The sequence below is a fragment of the Eumetopias jubatus genome, unplaced genomic scaffold (genome assembly GCF_037043125.1).
Source record: "Eumetopias jubatus isolate StellerSeaLion01/CBP00866 unplaced genomic scaffold, mEumJub1_p1.0 scaffold_5, whole genome shotgun sequence".
NCBI classification, from domain to species: Eukaryota; Metazoa; Chordata; class Mammalia; order Carnivora; family Otariidae; genus Eumetopias; species Eumetopias jubatus.
The window spans coordinates 138,732,677-138,751,385 of NW_028274811.1; the positions used below are offsets into that span (position 1 = coordinate 138,732,677).

An 18,709-nucleotide genomic window follows, 5' to 3' on the forward strand; every position below is an offset into this window, starting at 1 on the left:
GACACACATACACACACACACAGAGCTTTATTTCATTGCTTGACATTTACACTGGCTTCCAGCATTCTACAGGAGACTCACACTGTTACTATTCATCACCATTCTTACTCTCCTTAGAAAGAATGTGTTTTTTTTTTTCCTCTAAAAGAAATTATTGTAGTCAGGTCTTAGATTAACATTGGTTTTCTCCTACCACTTAACCTGTAAGATGGCATGCATTGTCTGTGGTGTATAAGGCAATGAGTGATCTAAGCTGTCCAGAATGTTAGGAGTTAAAACACAAAGCTCCTGCTTTCAGGGGACTTGCCATCTAGTTGGGGAAACCAGGATGTTATGAAATGTAACTTGCAACTGAAGGCAGTGAAACTAGAGTTACTTTAAAGAGAGCACTAAAGTTTGTACTGTTCAAAAGAAGTAGAACATGATTTGACTTTAAAGGATAGAATATATTCCGCCAGGTAGAATGAATCTGAGAATACTTTTCAATTAGATGGGGAATTGTGACAGCGCAGAGATGACAAAATGTAACATTAGTTAGAAAAATCTAGTCAGTGAGATTGGCAAAGCAGAAACACAGGCATTGTATTCACTATTGAGAACCTAAGTATTAAGCACTATGCTGTAGTCCATGCTTAAAAAAAAAAAAAAAAGATATTCTGCCATTAATCCTTTAGTTGTTCTAGTACCAAACAGTGGTGGATAGAACATTTTGTACTTAACCAAAATCTTCAATATTTATCTGGAAAATTAGGACCCTTACCTATTGAATACTAAAGGCTTTGATTTGAAAAATAACCAAGTGAAGGACTTCTACAATATATATTGTTTGTTTAATAATGACCTTATTTATCATTAACTAACATATCAATAATAATACAGTTTTATTTAAAATAAACAGTTCAGAAGACATTTTTTAAGTCACAACATTTTAAAATTACATTACTCTAAAACAACAAAAAAAGCATGAAAATGAAAATTTTTCCTATGGCCACCCAAGCTTTATTTGTTTATTCTTTTTCAAAGATTTATTTATTTATTTTAGAGAGAGAGTGAGGGGGCTGGGAGGAGGGACAGAGGCAGAGGGAGAGAGAGAATCTCAGGTAGACGCCCCACCAAGCCAAGAGCCCCATGCAGCTCTTGATCTCATGACCCTGAAATCATAACCTGAGACAAAATCAAGAGTCAGACACTTAATGGACTGAGCCCCTCCCAGAGTCCCCCGACCACCTAATCTTTAAATTGTGATAGGTAAACTTCATTTTAGCCTCAAAACTCCATTGTTTAATTCCAACTTCTTAACCAAATATCTATAGCAAATGAATTGTAGCCATAATGTCACAAAGTCCATGAGTGTAAGCTTATACCAGGATTCTGTGTACACAATAACTTTGTTCGTTCATTTTGTAATATAAAAGTGTAATCTAATCCCACAATATAAAATTATCATTAGTCTACCAGGTAAATATGTTCTGCTTCATGTTCTTTATGCTGCCTCTTGAGGGACTAGGTTTTGTTTGATGCAAGGAGATTTGCCAGCCTAATTCCTAGGCTTAATTCTAATTGTCAAGTGCATTTGTAAATCTCACAGATTTTACTAGGGGAGAGATCATTTGTAACTATATGTACACTCGTATCTCTCTTTGCAGGGCTCTAAATCACATTTAATATGCCTTTCAAATTTGAAAATCCTTATCATAATTTTGTTGATAATTTGCTTTCAAGAACATCCACTACTCATATTTGTTTCTGTTTTCTTCTTTAGATATATGTTTTCCACTTTGTAGATACTCCCATCCTGTGGGACTGTGTTAAAAGGTTGTTAAAAAGGTGTCTTTTGGGGGCACCTGGGTGGCTCAGTGGGTTAAGCGTCTGCCTTCAGCTCAGGTTATGATCTCAGTCTGCTTCTCCTTCTGCCCCTCTGCCTGCTTGCACTCTCTTTCTCTCTCTTTCTCTCTCTTTCTCTCAAATGGATGAATAAAAACCTCTCTCTAAAAAAAAAAAAAGTCCTTTCTGTTAAAAAAATAAAAGGTGTCTTTTGGGGGCCTTTTCTTTCAGATTTCACAGTCCATTGGTAGTGAAATGCAGTTATTTAGTTTGATACATACTGGGAGCCACCAGAGATTTTATGTTTATTTTGTACTTCTTTGGCATTTTCAGATTTGTAATAGTCAATATTCCCATAGTTTATTTTTGTCCTTCAAATGAGAACTCACAGCTGGTGTTGTAATGTGCTTAATTTCTCTACAGAGCATAACCATTTAAAATTCTGTTTTTATCCACAGGGCTTTAAGAGACCACTTAGCAGTTTCTCTCATTCCTAAATAAAATAACACACACATAGTCTGAACTGAGAATATAGTTACAAATGATGCCTCAAACATCCCCTATAGTGGATGTGGTAGCAGCTTTGCCTTGCTCAGACTTACGGGCAGTCTGGTGAGGCTGAGACTCACTGTTTTGGTTCTCTTAGGCATCTCCTTTCCTTCCCAGTCAAATCTCAGTCCTCCTGACTAACATGAGCGCTGTCACCCCTGATAGAATCACACTGTCCTTTACAAGAAGGTAGAGACTCAAACGTGACTTGTGAGAGGGCAAGCAGTTCACATACCATCTTGACCCTAAAATGGGGGAGCATGACTTGCAAGTATAGTGACTTGTTTTGGTGGCCCTTTTGCTCTAGATAGGAAAATATTCTTTTGTTTTCTTCTTAGTTATTTTTAATCTCTGTTGATTTTTTTTTTTACTTCTATATATTTTTTCCTAATGTATTTGTCAGACACCACCTCCTCTCGCCTTTTTATACTCGTACTCATGGTAACAACAAAAGGACAGCTAACTCATATTCTTTAGGCAAAAACATAAAAGTAGAACAAATAAAGATATGACTAGTTGTACCATTCCATGGCTCTTTGTTTTTGGTTTCTATTTGTGAAAATGTAGGTTATTCTCTGCCTTAATGGTTGGAAGGACATAATAACTCCTACAGGAGTCATGTACTCCCCCTTCTGCCCTGAGGCAGGGGAAACATTAAACAACTTCATAAATAGGATTATGTATTCACTTTTTAAAGCTAAAGATTTATCCTTACAGTATCCTTCAGTGTTTATAAATTTAGTGACTCCAAACATAGTATCATCTACTTTGATTCATCCATTCCCTACTAAGAATAATAGTAGTTGTTAAAGGTATGTGATCAGTAATGGGTAGAGGGTTTCTCTTATAGTTCATATACATTTTTTTTTGTAAACTACTCTTATATCTAACTCTACAAGTATTATATTATTGTGATATGTTCATGAATTTTGAATTTTGGGTAGGATTTCTATTTTAAAAGCTTCTTTTTTTTCATCACTTTCTCCACTGTTATTAACACTTATGCAAATTCATGTGTTATTCATGAGCAGATTTGCTGATATTCTTCAAGATTCATATTTTTGCTTCAGATGTATTTATATTCTTTTTTAAGTCTCTAATACACAGTCTTGCATAGACAGACATAATGAATGGCAAAGAGGAATTGAGCAGTTTCAAATGTGGTTTTAAAATGTTGATAATAGATGGTAGCTTCTTTTTGGGGAAGATGTTTTCCTGCTGTGAGTGTAAGATGAGGGCTCAAAAGAAAATGGCAAAAGAAACTCAGAATAGCTACTGCCTGGCATCTGATAAAGAATGGATATTAATAGATTGATTACTAATCTCCTTTGAGAGCGTAGTCTAAGTTTCTCTACATACTTGGTGGAAGAAATTGAGATGGTTATAACTATTTTGCCAACATATTTTATTTTTATGAATCTGAAAGCAGAAACCCTAGACATTGGATGGTTGTGTTTATCTGCGATTTAAAGATTATCAAGGAGTGTGGCAGATGGTCAAAGGGATGACATTCCAGGGTGCAAACCAGGAACATAATTACATATTGGATCATACATTTGTGGCTTGGCAGAAATGCAAGTGAGGCCAGGAGGATGTTTACAAACTTAAATGAACAGGCAGAACTGGAGTTTGAAAATTGATATTTGGGCAATTAGAGGCTAAAAGAAGGGGAAGCCAGGAAGCAGGAGAGAAGGAATGAATATTTAGTAGAGAGCATGAGGAGATAATGCTGCTGAAGTGTTACAGGATATATAAGTTCCTTTTCTTTTTAATGTCTTAATACATGTCAACATAATAAGGAAACTGTAACAGAAGACAAGTTCCTGCTGAGTGTAGTTCAAATCATTATTTATCAAGTACCTATTATGTGAAAAGAGCTTTACAGAAAAGGAAAAGAGCATTGTTTCATGCATGGGCTCCGATCATAGTTAAATTATGATCTTATTGCTGCTGGAAGACCAGAAAATAAATGAAAACAATATGAAGCCATGCATAGTTATCTGTCTGGTGAAATTAAGTTTTTATTTCCTAGCTTTCACTTTAGACAGATTAAAAAAAAAGTTTAGTTCAATTCGAGATCCACATCTGGGGATCTCAAACACTTCTGATATTCTGATGGATTTGGAAATATTATTTTAATAATCTGTTGGCTATGCTTGAAGCATATCTTTATACCTGCATTATCAGACAAAGAATCCTATGAAATGGCAGGGAGTGTTTAGGTGTCTAATAATATGTGTTTTAAAGAACACATAGTTTTAATACCTACCAAGATATACTTACCAGAGAGTACTTAAAAAGCATCCCTATTTAACTTAAATTATTTTACAGTTTACACAAGTAGCACAGAGATTAGAATCTTTCAAGGTCTCTCAAAATATTAAACAAAAAAGGGCACCTGGGTGGCTCAGTTGGCTAAGCATCTGACTCTTGATTTCAGCTCAGGTCATGATCTCAGGGTTGTGGGATCAAGTCCCACATCAGGCTCCACATTCAGTGTGGAGTCTGCTAGAGATTCTCTCTCCCTCTCCCTTTGCCCCTCCCCCTGCTCTCTCTCTTTCTAAATAAATAAATAATCTTTAAAAAAAAAGTTAAACAAAAAAATAGGACACGTAGTAGTTTCAGAAAATTATGTCTGAATTCCAGAACTAATATGCAGCCTGTGTTGTGGTATCATATTCTGTGGCCTTCTGTCCCTTTAGATACAGAGAGGTTGCAAGTGTACCTCTCTATTCAACAATTTATTTTACTGTAAATTTTTTTATGAATAATCAATCAGTTATAAAATCCCTGGTGTTCTTAGAACTCCAAAATGAATTTTATTCTTATGATTGCTTTTCAAAGGACTCCAAATCTCACTTCTTTCACTATTTTTAAAGTGTCCACATGAGTCAGAACTTACATATGCACAGCAGTCTCCCTACCTCCTCCTGTATGTGCCCATATCCTTTTAAGAAAAAGAAATAGAATATATATCAAAATAAAGAATGCTCTGTCACCTGTTTTGAAAGATTAAACCACTTTCAAGGCTATTTCCAAATTACACTGAAGATATAGTTGCTGGGAATTTCACGAATATATGGACTATATTCAGAAAGACATGAATTACTAAGAGAGTTTCCCAATTTTTCTGGCCATTTTCTGAGACCCTTTGGTCACCTGAATCCATATGGGATATGTAGAATTTTCACACTATTGCTTCAAAGACTTTTCATATGAAATATTTTTCTAACTTTTTTTCTCATCCCAAAGTCTTCTAAAATACCCATTGGGGTAAAATAGCACTTTTAAGCTAGTAGACTCAAAAGTATGCAAAGTATTCCAGTGCAGTCTTCCCAATAAAGAGATGCATAGATATCCCATACATTTATTGAATGATTCCAAGACTATTTTAGTTTTTTTTTTGACCTCCCTATGGCCTTATTTCTGCTTTCAGAGATATATATTGCAAAATAATCGCTGTTACTCAAGATCTATCCTATTGATATTTTTAGCATCTAATATGCATCTTTGTTTCACATTGTTTTAGTTTAAGGTCTTTGTGCTAGCTGTTCAATATCTTTTTGAATACTAACCAAATATATTTGCTTGGCTTCCAGGAGTTCTATGAGCTTCTGTCTTCATCCAAACTATTAAGAATTAGAATTAAGAACCAAACTTGGGTGTGTTATTAGAGACTGTCCTTTATTTGGCATTGATAATTAGCACTTTTCATTCAGAGATGTTCCATCTTACTTGCCCTTTATTCAGCTCATGTTAATTTTTTATCCACTTGGAAGTCAAGATTTTCTATAATACTTGGTTTATACTGTTTTAATTATACTTCAAGTTTAGAGATTTGTTGTTGCCCTTGACACCTAATTTTGCAGTTTCAACAAGACAAATTTTGTTCTCTGCACATAAGAATAAAAGTAAATAAGATATATATGTATATGTATGCATATATATCTTCCTACTTCTTTCATTTTAGTTCAAAGTTTTCTTGTTCAAGTTCAGTGAGCCTTCAGTCAAGTACATTTTTTGCAGTTCCGGTTAGGTACACAATATCCCTTTTCAGGAGCTCATTATTCTGCTCTGCTAAGTCTTTCTAGGTAAGAAGCTCTTTGCTTCCTGAATCCTCTTTTCTTTTCAGAAGTCAAAACTTCACCTGGAAAAAAAAAAAAAAGAATATCTTTATGTTTCTGTGTCTGCGAGCTTTCTATTTAAGAACCTAAGGTGTACTAGAAACGTTTTCTGGCTTTCGCCTCATTTCTGACTATGTTTCTGATTGCATTTCCAATAATTATTCTGAAAGAGAGTATGCTTCCAGATTAAGAATGTAAAGTGAACATTAGGTCAGAGCTATAAAAGGGAGTCCACACCTACCATTGCATGTTAGGTCATTCTACATTATTAATCATGTTTATTGAAATCAAGGACCAGTGCCTTACATCTCTTCTTCAGAGGCCAGCAGTGAGATTCTCAAACATGTTTGCACCTGTGAACACTTAGTTCATATCTTTGCCTTAGACAAGAGAGTTGTACATATAGGCAAGTCTATATAAATCATGATGCAACGACCTACAGCCAGGAGATGTGCTTCCTCAAAGCTTAGGTTTCTGGGAGAGTGCTTGTGACCGTTTTAGTTATACAACACACATGATATAATTTCTGCATTTTGCTTTCTCTATTCTTAACTCGCTTCAGAATAGACAATTGATACATTATTTTTTTCCTTTTCTACTGGGTAAGAAACCTTTTGTAATTTCTCATTAGGTTATTTATGCTCTATAACAAACCTTCAATTATATGTATATGTGTACATACATAATTGTGTGTGTGTATGATTAGAAACACATATATATGATTCATGTGTTTCATCTGTGTTACGTTGAATATTTTAAAAATGCATTATCTTTCTATTGCATTAATTTGGCCCTGTAAAATCAAGAAAGCATAGCTATAGGTTATTGTATCATGACCAGCTTAAACATACTCATATGTAACAGAATTCCAATTTTCTGGAAAAAAAATTGATGAGATAAAAGAATTTCTAAATGTAATTGTTTAATGATTTATTTACTTTTTAGTGAAAAATATTTAACTCATTGGTGTAGTTGCAGGTTAGGTTCTCTGGAAGCAAACTCTGAACTGGGGTTTAGAGGGCAGGTTGTTTACGGGAGTGTGTCCTTGAGATCAACATCTGTGGGGCAGTGGGAGGAAGAAGCAGAATGAGAATTGAGCTGTTATGCAAATTTAATGCCTCACAGCTGACCCAAGAGTAAAGTTCTGGAAATAAACATGTTGTTCACTATGTCTACATTCAGTAGAAATGGCTCCACCCTTATAACCTTGGAGCAATGAGTCATTGACAATGTGCTGCTCCAGAAGAACGCAACATAGGGCCAGGTGATAATCTACAGCTAGGGCAGCTAGTTATTCCATGCAGGGAATCTGCACAGCTCCTCTAAGTGTACCTACCAGAAGGGTCTTTTGTCCAACAGATTTGCTGGAATGAGGAATAATAATACTAAGATAACCATATATTATGTGCACTTGAGAACATCAGTATGATTAGAGATGAATGTAAAAAGGTAAAAAGGCAGTCTGACATTGTGGTTTTGAGCAGGATTCTAGAATGTATTGAGGTTGTATCCTAATTATTCACTAGCTCTATGACTTTGGGCAATTTATCCTCTGGGTCCCAGGTTACTTATTTTTTTTAATTATTATTTATAGTAAAAATGATTTTTCCTAAAAAATTAGAAATTTAATATCTTCTCCCTTATAAGGTTGTGTGGATAGATGAAAATCTATAATCCACAGATTGACCATGAGGGCATTTAATGTAATATATAGCATTTTAAAAGTACATAAAAAATAGAATTAACTATTCTAGATTAATTAATTAGATTAATTAACTAGATTAATTCATCATTAACTTACTATGGTACACCTACTATAACAAGAATGCTTCGAATCACAATTAAGTCTGAGGAAGTTTATCAATTGATCTGGTCTCTCCATAATTTATCATCTATATCATCTATACCAGTTGCCCTCTTTTTGGTACATTAACATCACCTGAATAGTTTGCTAATAATACAGATGTGTGTTCCTATTGTTCACCTTGAGTCACTAGGTTTGGGGTAGGGACCACTATCTCATCTCAAAGTTTAGGACCCATTGACTTGAAGCCATCCATATTCTGTGAAATCTTTTTTGCTACTATGTCCATGTCCAAAATGTTGACTGCTTCACTCCTCTGTCTTCCACTCTTCCCCTTCTCTTTTAGTTTGGGCTCAATTAATTTTTCCAAGTCAGTATCTCAATTTAAGAACATATATTAGTCACTCTTTAATGATCGCCCTTGTCCCTGTGTCCATTTCATATACTAAAATTAAAAAAAAATCACATATCCCCATTTTATCCATTAAAGGAAATGTGAATCTTGAATGGCGGCTTTACTAAGTACATTTTGTTTTGCTTATGTCTGTCATAGATAACACAGCCAGCATTCTGACAAGGCGGAGGAGATTTAGTCGAACTATTCAGGATGTGTATTATCTCCCCATTATGATCTCTGATGGTGGAATCCCCTCTCTCAGCAGCAGCAGTACCCTCACCGTCAGGGTTTGTGCATGCGAGAGAGATGGGCGCGTGCGGACCTGCCATGCGGAAGCGTTCCTGTCCTCGGCTGGCTTGAGTACAGGGGCCTTAATCGCTATTCTGCTATGTGTTGTCATTCTCCTAGGTAAGTCATCCTGCCTCCTGATGTCGTATGATGGCGATTCGGAATGTTCCCTATGATGGCCAGCAGTGTCTTAGAAAAGAGAGAGAAAGACAGTCATTTTGACAGAACTTAAAAATTAGGAACACAAAATTTGGACCACAAAATATAGCTGCACAGACTTCCTTTTAATTACCTTTCTCAATACCATGGCTGATCTAGAAATAATTTGATTCACAATTGATGAAAGAGTTGAAATATCAGAAGGAAGGATAGATTGTGAGAGAAATCTTTGGGGGAAGGATCTATTTTAAAAAGAATTCATATTAAAAATTCTAAATACCATATTCAAAGGGCTCTTATAACTTATTTCAAAGAACAGTGATATCATTCTAACATGAATATAAACACCAAATAAAAAATAGATTTCTTGTAGAAATTCGAAAATATTATTTAATCATCAATGTTAGCAGAATCGAAAGTGATCTTGGGTAAGATGCAGATCCCCGGATGAAAATTTTTTATCAATTTTATCAAACTTTTAACAAAATGTTGACTGGAAGTCCCTGAGATTCCATTTGAAAACTGCAACATTGATAATTTCATGTCAGTGAACAAATATCTAATGTTTATGGCATGGTGTCTTTTTCTTGGAACAAGTTTCCAAGAGCAAGGGCTAAAAATAAAATAGCTGAAATTTAAAAAAAAAGTCATCTTGGATAAATTAGATATTGTCTGAGTTAGCACAAGATCAAAGAAGACTTTTCATCTGTTGCTGAATGTGGGCCCCGATCCTCACTGAGCTGGGGGCACCAGAAGTGTAATTTACTGAGGTCACTACAGCAGGGAAAATCTAAAGAGAGAGATAATAAACAAGGCTGAGCTGTGATGAGTTCCATCATGGTCGCTGCATCAAGAAGGATGCCATGGCAGGGCAGAGTGAAGGAAAGTCAGAGAAGAAGGACGAATAAGAGTAAAGTATGATGTCATCAAAGTCAAAGGAAAAAAAGTATATCAAAGAGGACAGAGCATTCAACGGTGTCAAAAGCTGCTCTGAGGTTAAATAAATTGTGTATCTAAATGTATCAGGGGCACCTGGGAGGCTCAGTCAGTTAAGCTTCTGCCTTCAGCTCAAGTCATGATCCCAAGATCAACCCCCACCCACCCCCAACCCCCGTTGGGCTCCCTGCTCAGCTGGGAGTCTTCTTATCCCTCCTTCTTTGCCTCTCCTCCCTCCCCTGCTCGTGCACTCTCTCTCTCTCTCAAATAAATAAGTAAAAAATCTTAAAAAATATAAAAAAATAAATGTACCCATTGCACTTAGCAAAGAGGAGCATGGAGGTTCAGTGCCCCACCTCTGGAAGTATTTCACTGTGGTATAGTCTTAGAGTAGATTCAAGGTGAAGAAAGCCAGGAAAATTAGGCTCTCTAAATTTTATTTCCTTATGTATTAATTGGTTACAACTGTTATTTGCTTTAGACAGTTACGTATTACTTTTTTTTGTTTGAAAATTAAAACAGAAACTCACAAAACAAAAATGGAAAATAAAATAAAGCAAGTACATATATTGATCCCTCCAGAGTTCCTAACCTACACCACAAAGAATAGAACCCAGTGACTTTAGTATAAATTCTTCCAAAGTCCTGATCCTGAAAGATAGTTCATTCAGAAGAGTCACTTATCTTTGCCTTTTATTTTCATCCATCACCATCAAACCATTTTTATATACTGAGGTAAAGACTTAAAAAGTTTATTGAAAAATGTTAATATACAGGTACATTTAAGGTATATTATGTAAAATAACATTTTATTATTTCATGAAACAATACTTCCCTTTAATAGATTTTATAAAAATGTTGTTTCTCCTTTGGGGTAAACAAGAGAGCATTCCAAATTTTATGCTCTCCCGCAGGACTAAAGAAACAGAGGTGCTATTTAATATGTTTACTCCTTCAATTTTTATTGAAACTCAAAGGTGTTTCTACAGTTTTATCCAAAGGTTGCAGAATCATTTCATAAGTTTGGGCTTAAACAATCATTATTTATAATGCAATTTTTATTTTTGATGACATTTGTAAGGGTTTTAATTGTTATTCAGAAGATATCTAGCCAACAGACTCAGAATGTAGTCATGTGTAATTTTAAAATAATGTTTGTTAACATGCAAGCTCATAATTTTCAAGGAAAATATCAGCAACACCAGAGGTAGCAAAACTTTATTTTAGAACTTTTTGTGATTCTGAAATAACATTAAAACCTAACAGCTAAACAAATTGTGAAATTAATATTTTAATATTGAAAAATGTTCTGATCATCAGCTGTTTGTGAAAATGACTTGTGTAAACCCAGCCCTAGTTTTGCTACTAATTAACTGTATGATCTCAGGTGACCTGTTCAGTCTCTTATTTCTATTTACAAATCTATAAAAATAAAGTATCAACTAGTGAACAAACTTAGAGTCATCTATAAAATTTTGTGATGCTTATTTATATTTTCTTGTAGACTCCATCTATGTGTATATTGATTGTCTGAAATTGATGCCTGAAAACCAGTGGGCCTTACTTTGAATGGTACATGTGTACATTGTGAGTCAGGTTATGATTTGTCAGGATTACCTTTCTAAGATCCCTTTTTTGATGGGATGAATGGGAGGGAATTTAGGGTGAGGCTTCACGATGCAATCAGAATTTGGTGCTAGAGGAGGGATAACTGGAGTTCTCTTTCCCTTCCAGGGATCTGACATTTCTTTCCCAACCTCATCCCATCCCTTGTGAGATGGTCCAGAGCAGTTGTCAGAGCAAGCCTAAATCACGCTTAGCGCAATAAACCATTGAGTCAGGCCTCTGTCGCCTGCCCTTCAGTCCACACATCACATATAAGAAGGTGACTTAGATGAGTCCACCACCTGGATTGTTCCTACTCTTGGATATAAATTTCCTAATCAATGAGGATCAGGGTAGATTTGATGTGAGGAGAGTGAGGGGCTAGGAGCAAAGGTAGAATTGGTGAGGAGAGAAGTGCCAGCCTGCTTGTCAGCTGAGCTATCTGACATGACTGTCTGGGCTCCCCTTGGTTTGAAAAAATAAGTTTCAGTGAGAAACAACATTAACTGGTATGACCAATAGCAGGACAGGAGCTAATAAGGGTAATCTCCCTGACTTGGGCCACCTCATTTCTGCCAAACTTAGTATCAACATATGATGGTATAAAAAAGAATGAAGTGATATTTATGGGTAAAAAAAAAAATCTGCTATGGAAAATATTTTGGGGAAATATGCTGGGAGTCAGTATATAATGTATTCAAATGCAGGCTGTATGACAGTTCAAGTTACAAAAACTCAAAACCCTTTAGAACTCCAAGCACTTTGGAATCATGGATAAATAAATTAATATATGAATGAGTAGAATGATATGAGAAAGGAAATATAAAAATATTTCCCCAAATTTGAATTCCTTCATGAATAAAATAAATGAATAAAACGCAATAAATTCATTATAAGTTTCTTAAATAAAAAGAATAAAATGGATTTAAAATCCTAACCAAACTCAGAGAAGAAAAAGAAATATACTAACCAAGGATACAATAGTCATTAGAATAAAATCCTCCCCAAATACTACAGTTTAATATTTCAACCCAAATTACATAAAATTTCAAAATACTGCAAATCTTATATAATTTTGAACAAAGGGATAAGCACTGTATCTCATTTATTTTACAATGCCATGGCTCTGTCAAATTATCTCTTCCCAGATGACCCTCTTTAAGAAGAGGTACCTTGTTTCACATGTATGGGTTGATAGACTGTGGAGGGAGGGGAGTCTTGTGAATATACTCATTTGACTGCCATTTTTAAAAAGAGTTTAACTCTCAAAGCTATGTGTGTAATTGTGTAATCAGGAATATTTTTTAATTTGGGAAAATAAGTAAATATGAGCTATCATAATAGTAATCCCAGGTTTATCCCCTATATTTCATTTGACAAATATGGCACTGATATTGGGGAAGGATGCAAATTACCTCCATACTTTAATAATAATATTGATCACATTCTCCCTGCTATGCATGCACATAAACTCCCTTGAAATCAACAATCAACCATTTTAACATAAAGAAAAATAACTTGGTTTACTGACAAAAGTAAGACATTTTACTATAAAAATAGTCTGTAGAAATAGATGCTTTAATTTAGAACAACCTCCTTACTTAATCATAAAGATGTGCAGAAATATATAATGGATGATAAATCTAAACCTCTGAATGAAAAAAAAATAAGTAAATAAATAAACCTCCGAAAGGAATGAAATGAGTTACTTGGGGATGCTGTTTGGGGTACTGAATTAGAATGCCTTAAGCTGGTTTTACACTGAAATAAATAGTAAGGTATTGGGGCAGCTTGGTGGCTCAGTTGGTTAAGGGTCCACCCTTGATTTCTGCTCAGGGTCCTGGGATCGAACCCTCTGTCAAGCTCTGTGCTCAGCAGAGGGTCTGCTTGGGATTCTCTTTACCTCTCCCTCTGCACCTCCCCCAATCTCTCGCTCTCTTGCTCTCTCTCAAAATAAATAAGTAAATTTTTAAAAAGAATAGTAAGGTATTAGATGCATATTTGCTACATTTGGCAAAAGCCTTTTCTTTCTAAAAATAAGGTGCTATATTAGATAATGTCTTTGAAGTATAAGTAGCATATTTGAGAAACTATTTTTATATAGCATAATATTTGGGGGTGCCTGGCTGGCTCAGTCAGTAGAGCATGTGATTCTTGATCTCGCAGTTACACGTTAGAGCCCCATGTTGGATATAGAGATTATTTAAAAATAAAAATCTTAGATAAATAAATAAATTAAATAAATAAATAAATAAATAAATAAATAAATAAATAGCATAATATTGGTGAAGCAGGGCCACATATGGCATCTGCATTTCATTTTCAGGTTTCTATAATCACTCCAGACACAGTGACTCACTGTTTCCCCATATCTGCCATAATCTCTCTCATTCAATTCTGCCATTACTGAGTCCTTTTATTCCATACTGTTCGAGATGATTTTCTGGCACTTTCTATAGGTGTTTTGTCTTTTTGTTTCTTTGTTTCTTCATTCCCATAGGCGCTCACTTGCCCTTTCTCTGCAAAATTAGACTCTCCGGTACATTGTGACCATCTCTTTCCATGTGTAGTAAACTCTCTGATAATTGTCCTTTGTACTTCTGGCTTGAAAATCTCCTTTTCCTCTTTCTATTGTTGTTTTCAACGTTCTAGTTTAAAAAAAACAGGCAAGGCTCATTTATTATATCATTTAGAGATATGCATAAAATGGGTTAAATTATAAAGAGAAACAAGGAAACAATAATGATATATATAGTAAGAAGTTACTTTTTAGTGGTATGAAGTAAAAGGTCAATTTCTAGGGTACCACCTCTGTTCTTTATCAGAGAATAGCTAACCTGGTGTTTGTTTGCTTTACAAGTATTTGTTAAAGATGCATATCAGTAAGGTTGCCAGATAAAATACAGTATATAGAAATAGATAAAATACAATATAGAAATGTGAATTTCAGATAAAAATATATGTCTGTAGGTGTATATCTGTATGTGCGTGCATATAGCATAAGTATGTCACATGCTATATATATAAAAACTGTTTCTATATATGTTATATTTATGTTATGTCATGTGTATATATACACATATATACACACATATATACATGCCTTTTGAATGTACTTCTTTGATTATTATATTGTAAAGAATGTTTAAAATAACAATGCACCTAATAATTGCTACCATAAAACCTAGATTATCAGCTGACCAAGAACATTCTGTAGAGCTGAAGTAAAGAATATTGGGCTTAATAGCACAAAGTAGAAGTGAGGTAATTCTTTCTATTTAGTAATGGCTTAGTATCATCAAATAGAAAGATTTGAAAATACAGAGAAACAGCCAAAGCAAAGTGCCCAAGATCCATTTACATCGTTTCATCTAATGGTTGTGACATTACTGGTAATAACCCACATGCCCAACTCAGTTCCTTGTTCCATATTTTTTAAATAACAAAATGGATTATGATAATGGAAGCTTCATCACCTATGGTGTGAGAAGTCATAGATTACAGTCTAAGTTCTTCCATCTGCCATTTGTGTAATCTTAGAGTTGGATTTTAGTTATTTATGTAATTTTTCTGGAGCCTCAGTTTCCTTGAGGAAACCCATACTTTGCTGCGAGGATTAAATCAAGAAGTTATGTAAAAAACATTTGGTAACCTGAAAGATTCCTCTGAAACATAAGTTAGGTACAAATAAAATAACATCTTTTGTGCAGCTTGATAGATATATGCAATTATTAATGCCTGATAATAGAATTCTAAAAGGTAATGGGCAAAAGAGATCAACCTTGTAAAATATACCTGCTTTGGTTTCCTACAAAGCATCAAAAGTAAAGGGTTTAAGAGAAACTTAAAATATCCTTCCTTTAGTGTATCTGCCTAGAATCTATACATAGAACAACACTCACCATTATTCCCCCAGGCAAAATTCCGTATGCTCTTCCCTCATCTGTTTCCCTCAGTGTGAAGACGGGATGATAGACCACAGTGAGCCAGGAATCCTGAATGCATAAGTGTGACAAATGGGAATATTAGGTTTTTCTAGAGAAGACCAATGATTCCCAAGGCCTTATGGAGATAATCATTTTTCACATTCCTTGAGATTTTAAAAAACTCTCCAACTGTTATCCAGAGAGTGCAGAGATCAAGATTGTGTTACAAGGCAAGCCTAAATAGAATGTAGTTGCTGATGTCAAATCTCCAAGAACTTCCTTCCTTTGTGCTAACTCTCCATCCTCTTTCCATTTTTCTTCAGCAATTGTAGTACTTTTTATCACCTTGAGACGCAGCAAAAAAGAGCCCCTAATCATCTCTGAGGAGGACGTGAGGGAGAATGTGGTCACCTACGACGATGAGGGTGGCGGTGAGGAAGACACCGAGGCCTTTGACATCACAGCCTTGAGGAATCCATCTGCCGCCGAGGAGTTCAAGTATCGGAGAGATATCAGACCCGAAGTGAAACTCACCCCCAGACACCAGACACTGTCCACCCTGGAAAGCATAGATGTTCAGGAATTTATTAGGCAAAAACTGGCAGAAGCCGATCTAGACCCCAGTGTCCCCCCTTATGACTCTCTTCAGACTTATGCCTATGAAGGTCAGAGATCGGAGGCTGGGTCCATCAGCTCACTGGATTCGGCAACCACACAATCAGACCAGGATTATCACTACCTTGGAGAATGGGGACCCGAATTTAAAAAGTTAGCTGAACTCTATGGAGAAATAGAATCTGAAAGAACAACTTAGGGGGTTAATTCTTGCAACCTTCTAGAACTTGCTTCCTGAGCAAGTGGAGACATAACCTCAGCAATGGCAAGGAAGAAGAGTGGAGACAGTACTTGGAACTGAGCAAGCTGTACACAGCTACTGTAGAAACAAGTGCCCTTTTCATGATCGAAACTGGGTTATTTAATCAGAAGACAGTCAAATTAAAAAAATTCAGAGAAAAAGCTATTGTTCCTTGTGTATATTTTCAATTGCTCAATAAAGTCTGTGGTACTGTTTAATTAAGAATACCTGAATTAAGCCAAACAATGATATTTGTTTCAATATTTTGTGATTTCTTTTCAAAAAGCAAAACTAAACAGAAAGATTCAAAATCACTTATGACTAGGGGTGGTACACTAGGAAATGAAACTTGTGCAGGTAATCGGGACCTCCTTTTCCACTTTTCTGTGTGGACTCTTGAGACCCACACTCTGTTATTGTGACAGATCTTATTAGCGTTGTCTTGTGTTCAAATGACATGAGGTATATCCAGTATACCAGGTCATTCCATCATGGACTTGTATGTACCATTTTTCTTTGCCCTCCCCACTTCTTTTCTCCATACAAAATTGATGGAGCATGGGGATTTGCTGCTTGCACTATAATGTATGCAACTTCTGTGCACACATTGTGCACTGCTCTGAAGCACAGAGACCATCATCTCTGTCCTGCCTGCCCTCCTTTCTTTTAACAAAAGACCCCCCCCTTTTTTATGGATAGAATGAATGGTTTAAGTAAGATATATTCAGATAATCTGATATGTCAGGGAAAGCTTTAATTTGAAAAAGAGTCACAAACCTTATCCTGTATAAAACATTGGAAAATGCAATGATTTATTCCATTCCATCTGTTTTAAGACATTTACATCAGCAGTTTTGATCCTGCCAATACGTAAAACTAGTTGTTGGACATTTTGATGGTTGGTTTATACTTCAGTCTAATTTGCTTACTTATAAAACATGAGTAGTCATCGAAAATATGTACCTCACATGATAACAATGTAATCTGAAAAGATGATACTCCAATTTACATAAATCTTGTAGACCTTGGATTGACTTACCTTTATTCCTTTACACAGGTTCAGATTGTCCCCATCTCACTGACTGCTTAGCCCTTATCTGTTTGGGATCTACAGGAAAATATATAAAACTGAAGCAAAAAAAATAAATAAATAGAGATTCACACATTATCCTTGGAAACGTGCCTCAAAGTCTCTGAGCTTCAGGGTCCCAAACCACAAAATAGAGATGGCAAAGACTCCCCGCCTGTCTCACAGGGTTGTGTGAGGATCAAGAAGCATCTGTAAAAATGCTTTGCCAACTGCAAAGTGTTCTGTTATGTAAAGGCTTGCAGACACTATCTAATTTTCTAATTCTGTTAGCTTACAAATATATAGTTACATACATTTTGGATAAAGTATATTATCATGAGAGAATTTCATAAAACCTTCAACACTGTAGCAACTGCTAACTAAACATAATACACAAGTTTAATTATTTTGATATTTTCCCAAATAAACTAATTTTCTTCAAATTTCTTGTTTTTTTTTTTTTCCTAACTTGCTGTTGTTGCTATTGGTCTTAAAATAAGCATAATGGTCCTATTCTCCAAAAATTACCATATTTATGTATTTCAGATAGATTGGAATTTTGAAACCCACAAATTAAGAATTATCTCAAGGAGGAATTTTTCCTTTACTCTTTGAATTTCTCATAATCAGGTGTCCTCAAATGTTCATGGAATTTTCTGTCTGATTCCACCCATGTGCAAAATTTTAAATTTCGCCTCTGTTTGCAATTGCCCTATGCTATCATATTTCAGTTTTGAGGTATGGGAAGTAAGTAAGCTTAACTTGAATAATTCTCAACATGTGTTCTAAGCCTGAGGAATAAAATTTAATTTAAGTTTTTTACCACATTGTAGCTTTCCAGATGCTGCTTTATCATTTTTTTATATCATAATGGTATGCATTGCAGTATAAAGCTGTATCAGAAAAAACACTCAGGGGTTTTGGGGAATAACCTCTGGAGACACATACTCTGATTATACTAATGTTGGACCACATTCACCCTGAAATAAGGGTACACCTTTGGAGAACTACTGTGGTTGCTGGTGTTAGGACTTTCCTATGCAAAGAGGAGCAGGAAGGTCAGGTTTGGGAATTCTGTTACATTAGGCTTTGGATTTATATTTTAGGTAAACTATTCATGGCTTTTATTTTATTTTGTTTGGTTTGGTTTATTTTGTTAATATTCACCTGGT

At 35.2% G+C, this 18,709-nt stretch overlaps 1 protein-coding gene across 2 annotated transcripts in view; it reads left to right on the top strand.

The window, feature by feature from the left end:
- CDH18 (cadherin 18) overlaps positions 1 to 16,426 on the top strand; it is a 331,059-nt gene extending 314,633 nt beyond the window's left edge. For both annotated transcript variants that reach the window (XM_028097979.2, XM_028097980.2), the window contains 2 exons: positions 8,855 to 9,106; positions 15,936 to 16,426. In XM_028097979.2, the coding sequence (XP_027953780.1) occupies positions 8,855 to 9,106; positions 15,936 to 16,426 (743 nt within the window). The remainder of the gene's footprint in view (positions 1 to 8,854; positions 9,107 to 15,935) is intronic.
- Positions 16,427 to 18,709: the final 2,283 nt, after the last annotated feature.